This window comes from Grus americana, chromosome 7 (assembly GCF_028858705.1).
Source record: "Grus americana isolate bGruAme1 chromosome 7, bGruAme1.mat, whole genome shotgun sequence".
Lineage (NCBI taxonomy): Eukaryota > Metazoa > Chordata > Aves > Gruiformes > Gruidae > Grus > Grus americana.
In genome coordinates this window covers 31,058,597-31,071,314 of record NC_072858.1, presented here as the reverse complement: position 1 = coordinate 31,071,314, position 12,718 = coordinate 31,058,597, and the positions used below count along the sequence as shown (strand labels likewise).

The 12,718-nt window shown below is 43.6% G+C and overlaps 1 protein-coding gene across 4 annotated transcripts in view; it reads left to right on the top strand.

The window, feature by feature from the left end:
• Window positions 1-5,165, top strand: part of GPRIN2 (G protein regulated inducer of neurite outgrowth 2) — a 34,186-nt gene extending 29,021 nt beyond the window's left edge. For all 4 annotated transcript variants that reach the window (XM_054831228.1, XM_054831229.1, XM_054831230.1 and 1 more), the window contains one exon: window positions 2,530-5,165. In XM_054831228.1, the coding sequence (XP_054687203.1) occupies window positions 2,546-4,333 (1,788 nt within the window). In that variant the 5' untranslated portion in view covers window positions 2,530-2,545 and the 3' untranslated portion in view covers window positions 4,334-5,165. The remainder of the gene's footprint in view (window positions 1-2,529) is intronic.
• The last annotated feature ends 7,553 nt before the right edge of the window (window positions 5,166-12,718 follow it).

Here is a 12,718-nt window from a genome sequence, read left to right as displayed (position 1 = left end):
GCCCATGTTTGGTCTCGATTTCAGCTGCAGTTGGAGCCTATGCAGGTGAGGCAAAAATAAATCTCTTCAGAGTTCTCCAAAGGTTTCATTGCAAACATCACACTGGATGTTGTTTTCAGTGATGTCAATATATTTGGACTGTTTCATTCATCTGAATGTGTTTCTTCACATTCAGGTGATGAATCAATCTCAAATTTGTATCACTTCCTCCAGTTACAGAGGTTTCTGCAGTTAATGCTACATAAAGAAAGCCAATAGAGGTCTTGGTATCTGTGCATATATGCATATTTGAACCTTGTAAACTTTGTGAGAGAGCTCCTCAAAGTTTGCACAGCCTTATATCATCTGTAACTGGATATGTTTGAAGCTGCCTTTCACCTGAGACTCAGTATTTGTGACTGAGGATTTCCATTAGTAACTGTTGTTTCATCCCAGTGTGTGAGAGCGCCTTTGCAGGTGTTATCTTTTAAAGAGATTAAATGTAAGGTCTTCCCCTTGCAGACAGCTATGCTCTGGTGTTTAATCCTATTGACTCCTTTGAACTCTATGTGACAGACTATACTCATATGCGTAAGTGGCTGCAAGATAGATAACATGCTGGAGGAGATGAGTGCAGTGCTTTAAAACTGTCACTTTCCCAGTTCTTGCTTCTTTTCTAAGTGTTGAGTGAGGTTTTGTGAGGGCTTTTGAAAAACATGCAGAAATACATTGATGTCCAGCCTGGCAAGAAGCGGTTGCTTTGACTGCAGCTGCACTTGGCAGCGCCTCTAACCCAGGAATCTGAAATTCCATTCCCAGAAGAAAACATGCTTTTGTGTTGTCCTTAGATGCCACCAGCCTGTGGAGTCCCACAGGCCAGAGAGGCTGCATGGTATACAGGGCGGGCTTGATGCACGTGGAGTCTGTAATGAGTTTAACTTCTAACTGAACAAGCACGTATGAAGGAGGGGAAACTGCCTTTTTTCTGCACAGAGTCCAAATCTGAGCGAACCCTAATGCTAGAAGATGCTGCTGCCAATCGCAAGTCCCTGTTACACAGCCCACAATGAGAAGCTTCTCAAAGTGATCACAAACATTGTTATGTTTTAATGTTGTCTTGTTCAATTTAATTCCATTATGGGAAAACAGCCAACGCAAGTGGATTTCAGGTGATGGGAAAATTGCAACCTGAACTATTAGCCTGCCAAAGGTAACAATGAGAATGGAATTACAAGTGTAAGCACTGATAGCTGTCTGGATCAGCAGTAGAGCTTTTGGTTTGTGGATGGAGCAAAAGGCATGCTCTTCATCAGTTATGTTGGTAGATGACTCGTTGAGCCTGTAAATATCTTATTAAAAGGATCACATATTAAAAGCTTCTCACTGAGACGTTTCAATGTGAGCCCTTGCAGCCACTGGTCTCTTGGTGTTGTGAGTGAACTTTCCTGTTGCATTCACAGATTGCTTTTGTCCACCACGTGTACATACTTGTTTCACACATTGATTTTTATTTCAGTGAACTTGTGGATTCCCAAAGGTGATTGGCACAAGAAACCCAAACCATGCCCTTGAAGCACCTAACAGACTCTGTGCTGAGATGCAGGCTTTCTGTACAGCTCAGTGGTTCCTAGGGGAGTTTCACCTCCAGCCTCTGACTGGATTCCTCTTTGCTGCCACATTCTATCCTCTAGAAAGCCCACTGACCCTGTTGTGGGCCAGCTGCGTGTCTTCGCCCTGTGCTTCCCAGCATCACTTGTTCTGGGAACGCTGTCACCGACTCCACACGGGCCTGGCAGAGCTCATTTCCTGGGGTTTCATGTCATGTCTCCTCTGCACAGGTGATCAAAACAGTTTTGTCCGCATCTACTGTACACTTGGGAAAACAGTTGACTAAAATAGCAATCTTCTTATGAAATAAAATCCAGAGAAGCTTGTTAGGAAAGGGAGGGGGAAAAGGGAGAACTTGCTCTGTTGTTGAGGCTTTGTTAATGTTTGAAAGCTTCAGCAGTGATTGGATAACTTCCAAAATGGCAATGTCAAGACACTAAAAACTGAACAGTTTTTTCATTTGATGATACAGTTAACATCATTGGCTAATGAACACTGAGGGGAAAAGCTACCTTGTTTAAAAGTGCTTCTGTCTTTGCTTAAGTTATATGACATCTCTGGATGTCCCAAAAATGGCTCCAGTAATTTCAGGGGAGAACCTGGCAATGTTGAGATTGTTATTGTTAAAAGGTAGAAACCAAGATTTTTTTTCCTTTTGTGTTTTATGAAATAAAAAAAAAACCAACCACCAACAGCAAAACCCCACAGAACTTAAATAAATCCTGAATCTAATTCAGGGAAAAACCCTTTGTGGAAACTGAAAATGGAAACTGGCCAGTCTGAGTACACAGAGACTACAGTACAGTGCTTTTTTAGAAGTGTTTGTGAACTGTGAAAAGCAAGAAGCCCAGGCAGAAGGTCAATAAGGATTATAGTTTCCAGTGCATATATTTCCTTCTCAAATGTTTTGTTTGTTTGTTTTTTCTCCACTATTTCTTGCAGATCTCTCTTCATTGCCATGTCAGCTGACAGCCACCAGCTCCACACTCATTCCTACCACAATGCACTAAGTTCTACTTGTCACGGTCTCTTGAATGTCAACAGTCACCCCCTGTCAAAGAGCTCCTCAAGTCTGGCCTGTACTGGGCAATCAAGTTTAGAGGAAAGGCAAAGCAACAAACAGGAGCTGAAGAAAAGCCACAGTAGCACCACCTGCCATACCCTGGAAAACGAGAGTGATGCCAGGAGTGTGCCGAGTCCTGGATGGTCCTCGCAGCATGGGGTGATGGGACTTGGATCAGTGGTCCAAACCATAAGCGATCAGTCAGCCGATGACAATTCACAGAGCAGAACTAAGACTACAAACCATTGTCTTATCACTGAACAGTCCCCAGCATCTTGGGAAATGGGGGACACTAAGATGTGTGTAAAGAGCAGCACTGTTGAGAATGTTTCTTCAGCCTGCATTGTACACCAGCAAAGCATGTGTGAAACTGCCCTTCAGAGAAGCCACTCAGACCTAACTTGCAGTTGCAAACAGCAGACTTACGTCACTCACATAGAAACCAGTGCTACTCACTCCGGCCTAAGCTCTTCTAGCTGCAGGCATGGTCCGCCAGTGGCTAGGATGTCTTTCCAAACACAGAGATATGGATCAGAAACAAATGCAAATGCATCTCACTGTCAAAACCTTGTGACTCATCTTCCAGTTCTACCTAGAGACCAAAAAGTACCCACAAATAGCTTCGACAGTGGTCGTATTCCACATAATACTACTGTTTACACAGATCCTGGAACATTTCACACTGCTGTTCTAGGACCCCACATGCCTGGAAATGGTTTCTCAAACAGGACAATGTTCAGTCAAGCCACTGGGATTATGCATGGCGGTTTGACTTACGGTAGTATTCCAAACTCTGCATACTCCCCCATGGTGATGACAGTTCATAACAATTCTGCAGGGCCCTATAGTATAAGGCAGGACCCTTGTATGAAAGTGGATGCTACTGTCCCCGCCTATTGCCATTCTTTGCCCATACCATCTATACAACTTGTTCCGCGGTTGGTATGCTCGGTTAGCGAGTCAGGAAAAGAGCAGGCAGCACCCGGCTATTTTCATTCCTTTTCTACTTCAGACATTCTGACATATCCTAAGCTGGTATCTTCAGTAAGTGAATCGGGCCTGGATGCCAAGAGAGTCCTGAAGTGCTGTAGCATTCCGGGAGAACAACTGCAACATACTCACCACTGTGCTCAGCAGGAGAAAGGTCCTCCAGAAACAAAGGCTGCCTGTGTTGCCTTTAGCAGCCAGCAAGGTGCAGACATGGTAATGACAACTAAGGATATGTGGACTATGACCTCTATGAATGATTTAACCAAAGGACTGAAACCAGCTCTTGAGCGTAGAGATGCTGAGGTACAAACTCTTCCAACCATGGAATGCAAATCTGTGGCAACAAGCCCAGCAGCTGCAGCAGAAGACCACCCACATGTGTTCCCAGAGGTGAACCTGGAGCAAGACTTGGAGGCACCGAAATCTCCAGTACGTGAAGTGAGATGGGATGATGAAGGAATGACATGGGAAGTGTATGGGGCATCTGTGGATCCAGAAGTCCTTGGGTTAGCCATTCAAAAACATCTGGAAATTCAAATAGAACAATTCCAGACAGACCCTGCTCAGCTGGCTGAGAAAAGTAATGAGGAGCCATCTTCCGATAAAATGGGGAAAAAAAGGCCATTCAGAACAATGATGCATTCTCTGAGATATCCGAGCTGCTGTACTCGTTCCAGTACTGCAGTGGAGTGAGTGCAGCTGTAGGACAGCTGTGTTGCTCTTAAATTGTAAATAAATGCAGATTCTTACGTGTTAACACAGTACATGTGGACAATCCACTTCAGGATAAGAGGGAGAAGTTCAAATACATATCAAAGCAAGGAAAAACCCGTGGCTGGGCTGTGTAACAGGACATAAGGTTGTACCTACATCATGCCATCTGAATGGACTTGACTGTATTTAATGTAGCACTGTTTTATTCTTCTGTGTTAGTTTAAAATCATATTGTAAGGAATGAGACTTCTAAACGATGTGTCTTTTTAAAATAATGATTTTTTTTCTGTATTTTAATAATTTAGGGTTAGAAAACTAAGTTAGAAAATGATGCTTTAATCAAAGTTCTTATCTTTCAATCCACTCCCTTAAATTGCTTGGGAGCTACTTTGCTGTTAATTTATAATAATGCTGACTATAAGCCCACTTTACCTGTAGACAAAATGACAAACTAGTGTAATGCTATATGACAAAGAATTGTAATTTTTGCTACATAACTTGTGAAGTAATTTTGATATTGCTAGTCTGAACTCTTCCCTTTGCAAGCTGATGTACAGTTGGAGGATGCTCCTGCAACTTTCAAATTAGTTTGTAGTTATGATGAATTACATTCTAAATATCCAGAACTGATGTTTACCGAGTGATTGACACAAATGTACAGTATTACCAAAGATGACTCGTAATGTGAATTACTTACTGAATGCTTGGTTTAGAGACATGAAACAAAAGCTGTTCAGATTAGCTTGTCACGGTATCATACCCTACAAATCATAAGCAGTTTTGCTTTGCTTATATTAAAAGTAATTTCCAGTGAGTTCTTTTTATGTGCATCTATCCTGAACAGTGGTTATTTTGTTGTTGCATAAACCACGGGTGACAGTTTGTATGTACCCTTCCCTTGCCTTGTGTTCCCTATCTGGTCTGCTGTCAAGTCTGCTGAAAGTGAGACTTTGTGTCTTCACCACAGTACAGCTCTAAGGTTGTTTGTTCCTAGTGCCTTGGTCACATGGGCAGCTTAAAGGTTTCTTTTCTCTCCCAAAACCAACTTTGCCAACAATTTCCCAGTGAGAAGCCTTTTATGATACTGTAATGCAGCCGTAGTGCCGGGCGTGTTTGAAGTGAAAGGTTTGTCAAGGAAGCTGAGACCATTATTTCATATATGGCCTTTGGTCAATGTCTAAGATTCTTCAGGAAACTAGGAGTGTGCAATATTTTTTGATGGAGAGAGAGGAGAAATATTCATTTCAGTCTCAAAGGAAAGCTTGCAATATCAGAGAACTTACTGCTGTGGAATTATCCATTCTTTCTTTAAATCTGTGTGGTTGTGCTTTTGTTGTTTTGGTTTGGGTTTTGTTCCAGTAAGTTAGCAGGCTGTCTGCATAATGTTCACCTGACATTTGTATATGAACAGGAGCCTGTGGTGCTTAGGGCAGCTTTAAAATTTCATCCATAAAATCCTTAAATATAGGACCTGCTAGCTGGAATGTGCTGTGATGCATCAATTTAATAGCGTAGAGTAGTTCAAGATCAAATTTTCTTTCCTGGACAAAGTGGAATTCAACAGAGCTGGCTCCTGTGAATCTTGCTTTGAGTTCAGGAGGCTTCATTCACGCCCTAGGACTTTGGCCTCAGTAAAGTCTGAACTCAAAATGAGTTTTATACAAACCAAGTCTGAAACTGCCAGAATACGATGCCTTACTCAGGATGCGTCTGTAGCTGTGAGCATCCAAGTTTTGATAATGATCCAAGATGTTAAAGTTCCTTTTGTTAAAACTTTACTAGAAGTAAAGAAGTAATGAGTAACTCAAAAACACTTCTGCTGTTACTTAGCGTTTAGCTAAACAGTTTCTATATGGGCTTATTTTATGGTCCTGGGTATCATAAACAGTACCAAACATTGATTTCTTCCTTTCTTCAAGTATTACACTTTGAGAATTTTAAGCACTATAGCAGCCTAAAACCTTGTGTTTGTTAGCTTGTCCTCAGGTGTGCAGGAAAATTAAAGATGTGAACAAACTACAGCTTTAAAATAGCAAGTGTACCTTGTGCCTGTGACCATCGCAATCCATGCTTTCAAGCTATTTGACATGTGGAATAATCTTGATTCTCCTTCCCACCCCCGCCATCCCAAGCACCCTTCCAAAATAAAGCCCCCAACTGTGGGAAGATGATAAAGTAGGACCAGTAGCAACCTGGTCAGAGAGAGAGAGAGAGTTTGCAGAAGAGACTGGAACAACATGGCAAAGTCCCTTGGGTGCTTTGGCTCTTGTATACTATAAAAGCCGGAACAACTCTTGGATTTCATACAGCTCTGGTGTGAATTACCTATCATTCATGCATTGGTATGGATTTGCTGTTACAGTATTAAACACTGCTTATCATTCCTAGATGAGAAAAATAAATGACAAGCAACGGGAAAGGACACCAATGATTTGTTAATCAAGAAAAACAGACGCTCATTCATTACAGTGATTCTGATTGGAGTCGCTGTTGGTATCAAAAATAGCGTTTGTGTTTGAGGATTTCCTATGCTTTTGGAAAGGATTAAAATACAAGGTATATTAATGGAGATCTGAGGGAAAGATCAAACAAATAACTCATCTGAATATTAGCTACACAGATAAAATAAGTTGTGTCACCTGTATGATGGATGCCTCTTAAAAAAGGGGGAATTCGGATTTACTTTGCATGTGGGTTCAAATTTGTTAAAAATTTAAATGTAGTCAGGTTGTATATTAAGTATTCTTCAAATTAGCGCTCTGTTCAAGTGTTACTCTTGTAAATGTGAGAACTCTATCTCTGTTTTTTAATGTTGTCTAACTTAGGAAAATCCAAATCCATTACATTCTACTTTTAAATATAAATAAAGTAGAAGGAAAACTTATAATAGATTTATAACTGAGCGGGTCAGTGCTGAACACAGATGCTTGTCAAGCTAGGGTGAAATCAGGGTGTATTATTTTCTTGAGCCCACTTGAAAACCAGTTTGCATTGCATGACGTTGCCTCTGCTCCCCAGCCTGAACGCTCAAGTTCCATGTACAGCTGATCAAATTGGTGTGGCCTTTCGCACAAACCCTCAGAGAGGGCTGTGCTGGTATGCTGGGAGCTTAACCTTTTTCCCTCAGTGCTCCTTTTTTCCCTTAAAATATGCGAACAGCCACCTGGTAATGCAGTATTTTGGATATGTTATGTCATCCCTAGACACTAGTGTCTCCAGAAGGATCGAACTGTGTATGATACTTGATGGCATTGATAATGGTCTGAGGTGCTTAGGTCAGTGGTTGTTCTTCAGTCCTTCAGACTGAAGGGAATTGATACTAATATCAGTATGCCGATGGAATAGCTCTGAAAGAGTTCTAATAATTCATTTCACTCTGAATTATTATTTTGCTGTAGTGACAAAGGAGATGTATCACCATATTTACTTTTACTGTTCCTGGAGGAGAGGCCAAAACCTGTCATATATTTGACGCTGACTGACTATTATCATTGCACAGTTGTAATTTGAGATAATCTTTGTGGGGTTAAATACTGAAATAGAGGATATTCACTCAATGTTTTAAATAAAAACCCTCCATGGTTAAGTCAATTCTTTAAAAGCAAAAAACAACCCAACAAACTAAAAAGTTGCTTAGTCAATGTTAGTTAGTTTTAAAATCATTTTATGTATTTGTTTGGCTTTCTCCTGAAAATACCAAATCGTTGTGAGAAATGGCTTTCTAGAGTTGTGTTTGTGACAGGTTGATTAATGGCTGGGGATCAGCTGGGAGGGCCACCTAACCAATTTCACCCTGGGTGCAGTAACACAGGTGCCCCATAACAAACTTCCCTGCAATTCCTCCTGCCCCAGGGCGATGGGGAGATGGCGGCGGGGATGGGGGTATGCAGCTGAGAGGCTCTGCGAAGCCAGCAGCCCTGTGACGGGCGTGCTGTGGGCGCTCTCACCCCCAGTTCAGTCTGCAGTGCTTGCAGACCACTTGCCTTTGGCCTCGTGCTGCTGGAAGAGACCTTTAGTTGCTACAGCCTGGATCCTGAGCTGGTTCTGCTCAGGATGGCCACAGATCTCACCCTTCATCCTCAGGGTTTGCTGTAGGAACCCCTGCTCTAGAACAAGCTTCTTTTCCAGACTGAGCTTAAGAAATCGTGTGTTGTACAGCTGTCACTGTGGAGCGACACGGCTTCGTGCCCGTGGTCCTCTGAGGGGGGGAGTGAGCAGGAAGGAGAATGCAATCAGCTGTTCTGTGCCCAACTGGAACCAAAGATGTTTCAGGGTGGAAAAGCATCTCCACTGTACGGACAGGGGAATGTATTTCTTCCTGATCGGTTCTCTGCTTATAGCCAGTAAGAAATAATGGCAAGCTGGACTAATTGCATTATTGGATAGACATTTAGTCTTTTAAATCCAAAGCAGTAATGACCTGTCTGAAGATGTGCTGAGGTAAGAGGCCGTCTAGAAGGATGTTACTCCCTGTTAAAGATGGAATAAGAAAAACCACGCAATTTTGCTTAGGAAAAGCAACATGTGGTGAGGCTGGGATAAAGCAGAATCTCAGAGCAGAGACGAGACCCAGGAACCCTGGCTCCAAACAGGGAGCGGGGCCAGGTGCCCTCCAGACACTGCTAGCCCCCACTCTCAGGAGCTTTTCCAACTGTGAAATCGCAATGTTAATACTTCATTACCATCTGTTCCTTTCAGACATGTTGAGGTGATTAATTTGTCTTCTTAAGCCCCTTGAAAATGAAAGGAGTCTATTAGTGCTAAGTAATGCTGTTAATTGGCAAGAGAGGAGGAGGCAGCATGTGAGTTTATGAGTTGGAAATAAATTATTCTAATCAACTCCTATGGTACCAGTTAAAGAACTTGGTGGGACTTGCTGCATCACTCGCATCTTTCAGGGGACTTCAGATCTGTAAGACTGAAGCGAGTTTTGCTTTCTAAGTTGTATTTCTTTTCCCTCCATTCAGAACCACGGATCTGAAATGAAGAACACAACGTGCCTATTAAGCTTCTTTTCAAAGCCTTGTTATTTACACAGGTCACAAGATCCAGCTGACCCTCTGCAAATAAGAAGAATCTAATGCCTGTGAGCCTTTGCGTAGAGCCCTGGGCTGCTTGTGTCTGCAAGTGCTGTGTGCCTGCTGGGGCAGGGAGCTGTGGTGCTTTCTGCTGATGTTACAGTCCGGGGCATAGCTCTGGAGACCTACATGGTTTATAAAAGGGAAGAGACAGGTAAGCTTTGTAGGCGATGTGTGGGTTAGTGAGAATTTTGTTCCTTTTCTCACTCAAAAAGAAACCTGCAGTCAGTTCTGCCCTGTATAAAAATGGGCGTCCTCCTTTTTCACCTCTGCAGGCTGGGATGAGTGTATCCAGTATCCAGTTGCTTGTGGCTTTTACTCTGGTCTGCATCAGCAAAGGGAATGGTGCATATCCTTTGCCGTGGTCACTCGGGTGTCCGCCTTCCGCCTTTCTCAAGCTGTAGAAGTGCTGGGTCTTGAGCTGGCAGCCATCACGTGTACCAATGTGTTCTAATAGCAGAGTACTAAGCAGTAGCTTGTAAGTCTTTAGAGCATTAATCCTATCTGTGACCTAAACAGATGCCATCTATCTTATTATCAGCCTTTCAACATACTACGGACTACGCCACTCAGACGACGTGTGAAGGAAGCTTAGAAAACAAAGCAGGGCAACACAAGCAAGGAAATGACACTGCAGACCTCCGTCCCGTTCCAGCCACCTCCAGCTCGCCTTCGGGCAGCAAGGACAACTCCAGCAACAATGGTGTCACAGGTAGCTCAGCTGTGTAATGAAGGACAGATTTCATCCCCCATGGTGTTAAAGGTAGTGTAACATAATGAATCCGGGTCAGGAGCTTTTGGGAACTGCTGGCCTAGGTTACATCTTCTAGCTCCACCTGGCGCTCAGTGGCCGGCGCACAGCCTGGCACTACAGACCCGCTCTTTATCCCCTGCATTTTCTGGTCCCTGCTCACCTCCCACAATTTTACTGTAAAGCAGAGATGGGGTCACGGCTCCCTGCGCAGCGAACCTTGCCGATACACCCTTTTATCTGTGCTTTCCAGTGCACAACTGCTGACGGGCAGCTCTTCGCGGTGCCCGAAGCGCACACAACCATCCAGGCTTGGGTGCTGTGATCTGACCTGTGCTGCACTGCCCTGACAGCAACTGCCGGAGCTGGCATTTCCGGTCCTTCCCCTGCCACGACACAACACCCTCAGTAATGATACACGTATAAAGAGTCGGTCCTTTAAGCTCCTCTGGTTGCTTTTTGCAATGGTTGTAATTTGCTTAGCCTGCCTCTGGCACTGGCTGTAGTGCAAACTGCTTCGCCCCAGATTGGGACTGAGCAGAAATTCCTGCATGTAGGTAAATTGAATGCTGTCTCGTGTTCTCATTATCTGGAAAACCCTAAAATGCCATTGCCTCATTCCTTTTTTAGGAAAGCCTATACATTAATTTGATTTCATGGTGTGATGGGTTATGTTGTAATTTCTTCCTTGTTTTCACAGTGATCTGTGTTTGCTAAATGTCGTGCTATTTTCAGCATCATCTAACAGTAGAATTAGGGGTTAATTTAGTGCCACGCTGCGGTAGCTGCTTTCTTAAAAAGGATCTTGGAAAAAGATGAGACAAGCGTTTCTGAGAAAGCAGAAGAGACCTGTTTTGATTGTGTGATGCCTCTAGCTCAACAACCCACTTCTTCACTTAAATGAGAGCAATCCCTAGAGCCATAACATAGCACAGTTGTCAGATAAAACAGCCCTTGTGCTTTAAGCCTTTCCTGCTCCAATTTTGACTGGAATATGTGTGTGTGTATATATATGGGAGGGGGGGAAAGTTCACAATATTTAGTGACCAAAATCACACGGCTGTTTCACTACCGGTTGAATCTATGTTTGTGATAGAACAAGTTTTCTGAAGTAGGCTGATGCTTTGTAAACACGGGTTTAGGTTAGTTAAAATTGTTGGAAATTATATGCTGTTTACATGCCTGCCTCCCTCCTAGTGCAAGCTCTTCGGTGCTGTGCCTGAGCGCTGACACCAAAACCTTGCCTCCCTGTGTTCAAATACAGGTGTTTGTGGTGGGGCCAGCGCCGCACTTGGGTCACCAGGTCTGCTCCTTCCCTGTGCGTTTTCTCCTCATTTAAGTTTTTTGTTATTTCTCTCATTGAAAAAAGGACTATTGGGGTATTATATGCCTTTATACGAAAAAAAATACTTCTCTTTATTGGGGATATTAAATTTGGAGGGTCCTACCCTGTGCCAGACACCAGCTTTTTCCTGTGTCACAAAGTGACATGCATGCAAAGAGGATATTGGGACCCCATAGCCTATGCACAGCCATGTCGGTACGCACATACCCAAACGTTCAGGTGTTTGTCAACATGGCATCTCTACAATTGCTAGTAGCCCCTATTGCAGAAGAGAGTGTTTCTGTTATCACAAGTTAAATCCATTCCTTTTCTCTATCCCTCTACTCAGGGACGACACTTCTTTGGTTAAAACTTCTGTTGTTTTTTTGCATTGACAGGTTTGGACCACAACAAGTGAGAGATTTGTTCACATCCACGGCGGGACTCTCACAAACACTGGGTTCTCACTGCAGCCTGTTGCTTCCAGAAGGGAGTTCCTGGAGAAGCTACAGAGAAACCTGTGTGGGAACCTCTTTAAATGAAAGATGCATATGGAATCAGGTATTCTGTACTTCTGTCTCATGTGAAGTGGGATAGACTATTTGTGGGATAGACAGTAAGTAGAAAAAGTTTGCAGAACTGAGAAATCCTTAAACTAAAGAAAAGGCTGATTGTGGAGTGCAGGAAAAGGTTATTAAAACATCTGTGTGCAGTCTTGATATGAAACCATTTGTGTGGGAGTTAAAAATATTTAGTTTATCTCTGGCACTGAGGTAGCTCGACACAAAAAGCAAAGATTCAAGGTGAGTAAATACAGCACAGAGAGATTTCAAAGTCCCCTGCAGGGAAGTAAAGCCTTGGACTTAAGCACAACCAACAGCTGACCCGCTCGGCTCCTTGGGCCGGTTGGTGGCTGCGAGGTCGGCCTCGGGCCACGGGCAGGAGGAGCTCTGGGGGAATGCTGGGGATGGATCTGGCGCACAGCTGTGACCGAGTGCCGGGTCATGGCCTGCCTGGAAGGGGACCAAGGACACACGTCAGAGAGGATGGGAGGGAGGGCCGCGCGCCCGGGCTGGCAGGGACAAACTGAAAACAGCCGGCTTCCCACGGCAGAGCTTGAAACAACTGGCGATTCCCCCGAGAGCTGCCTGAATTTCCCTGACGCCTACAATGACGACTCTTGTATAATTTCATACTCCGCTTTGGGACCG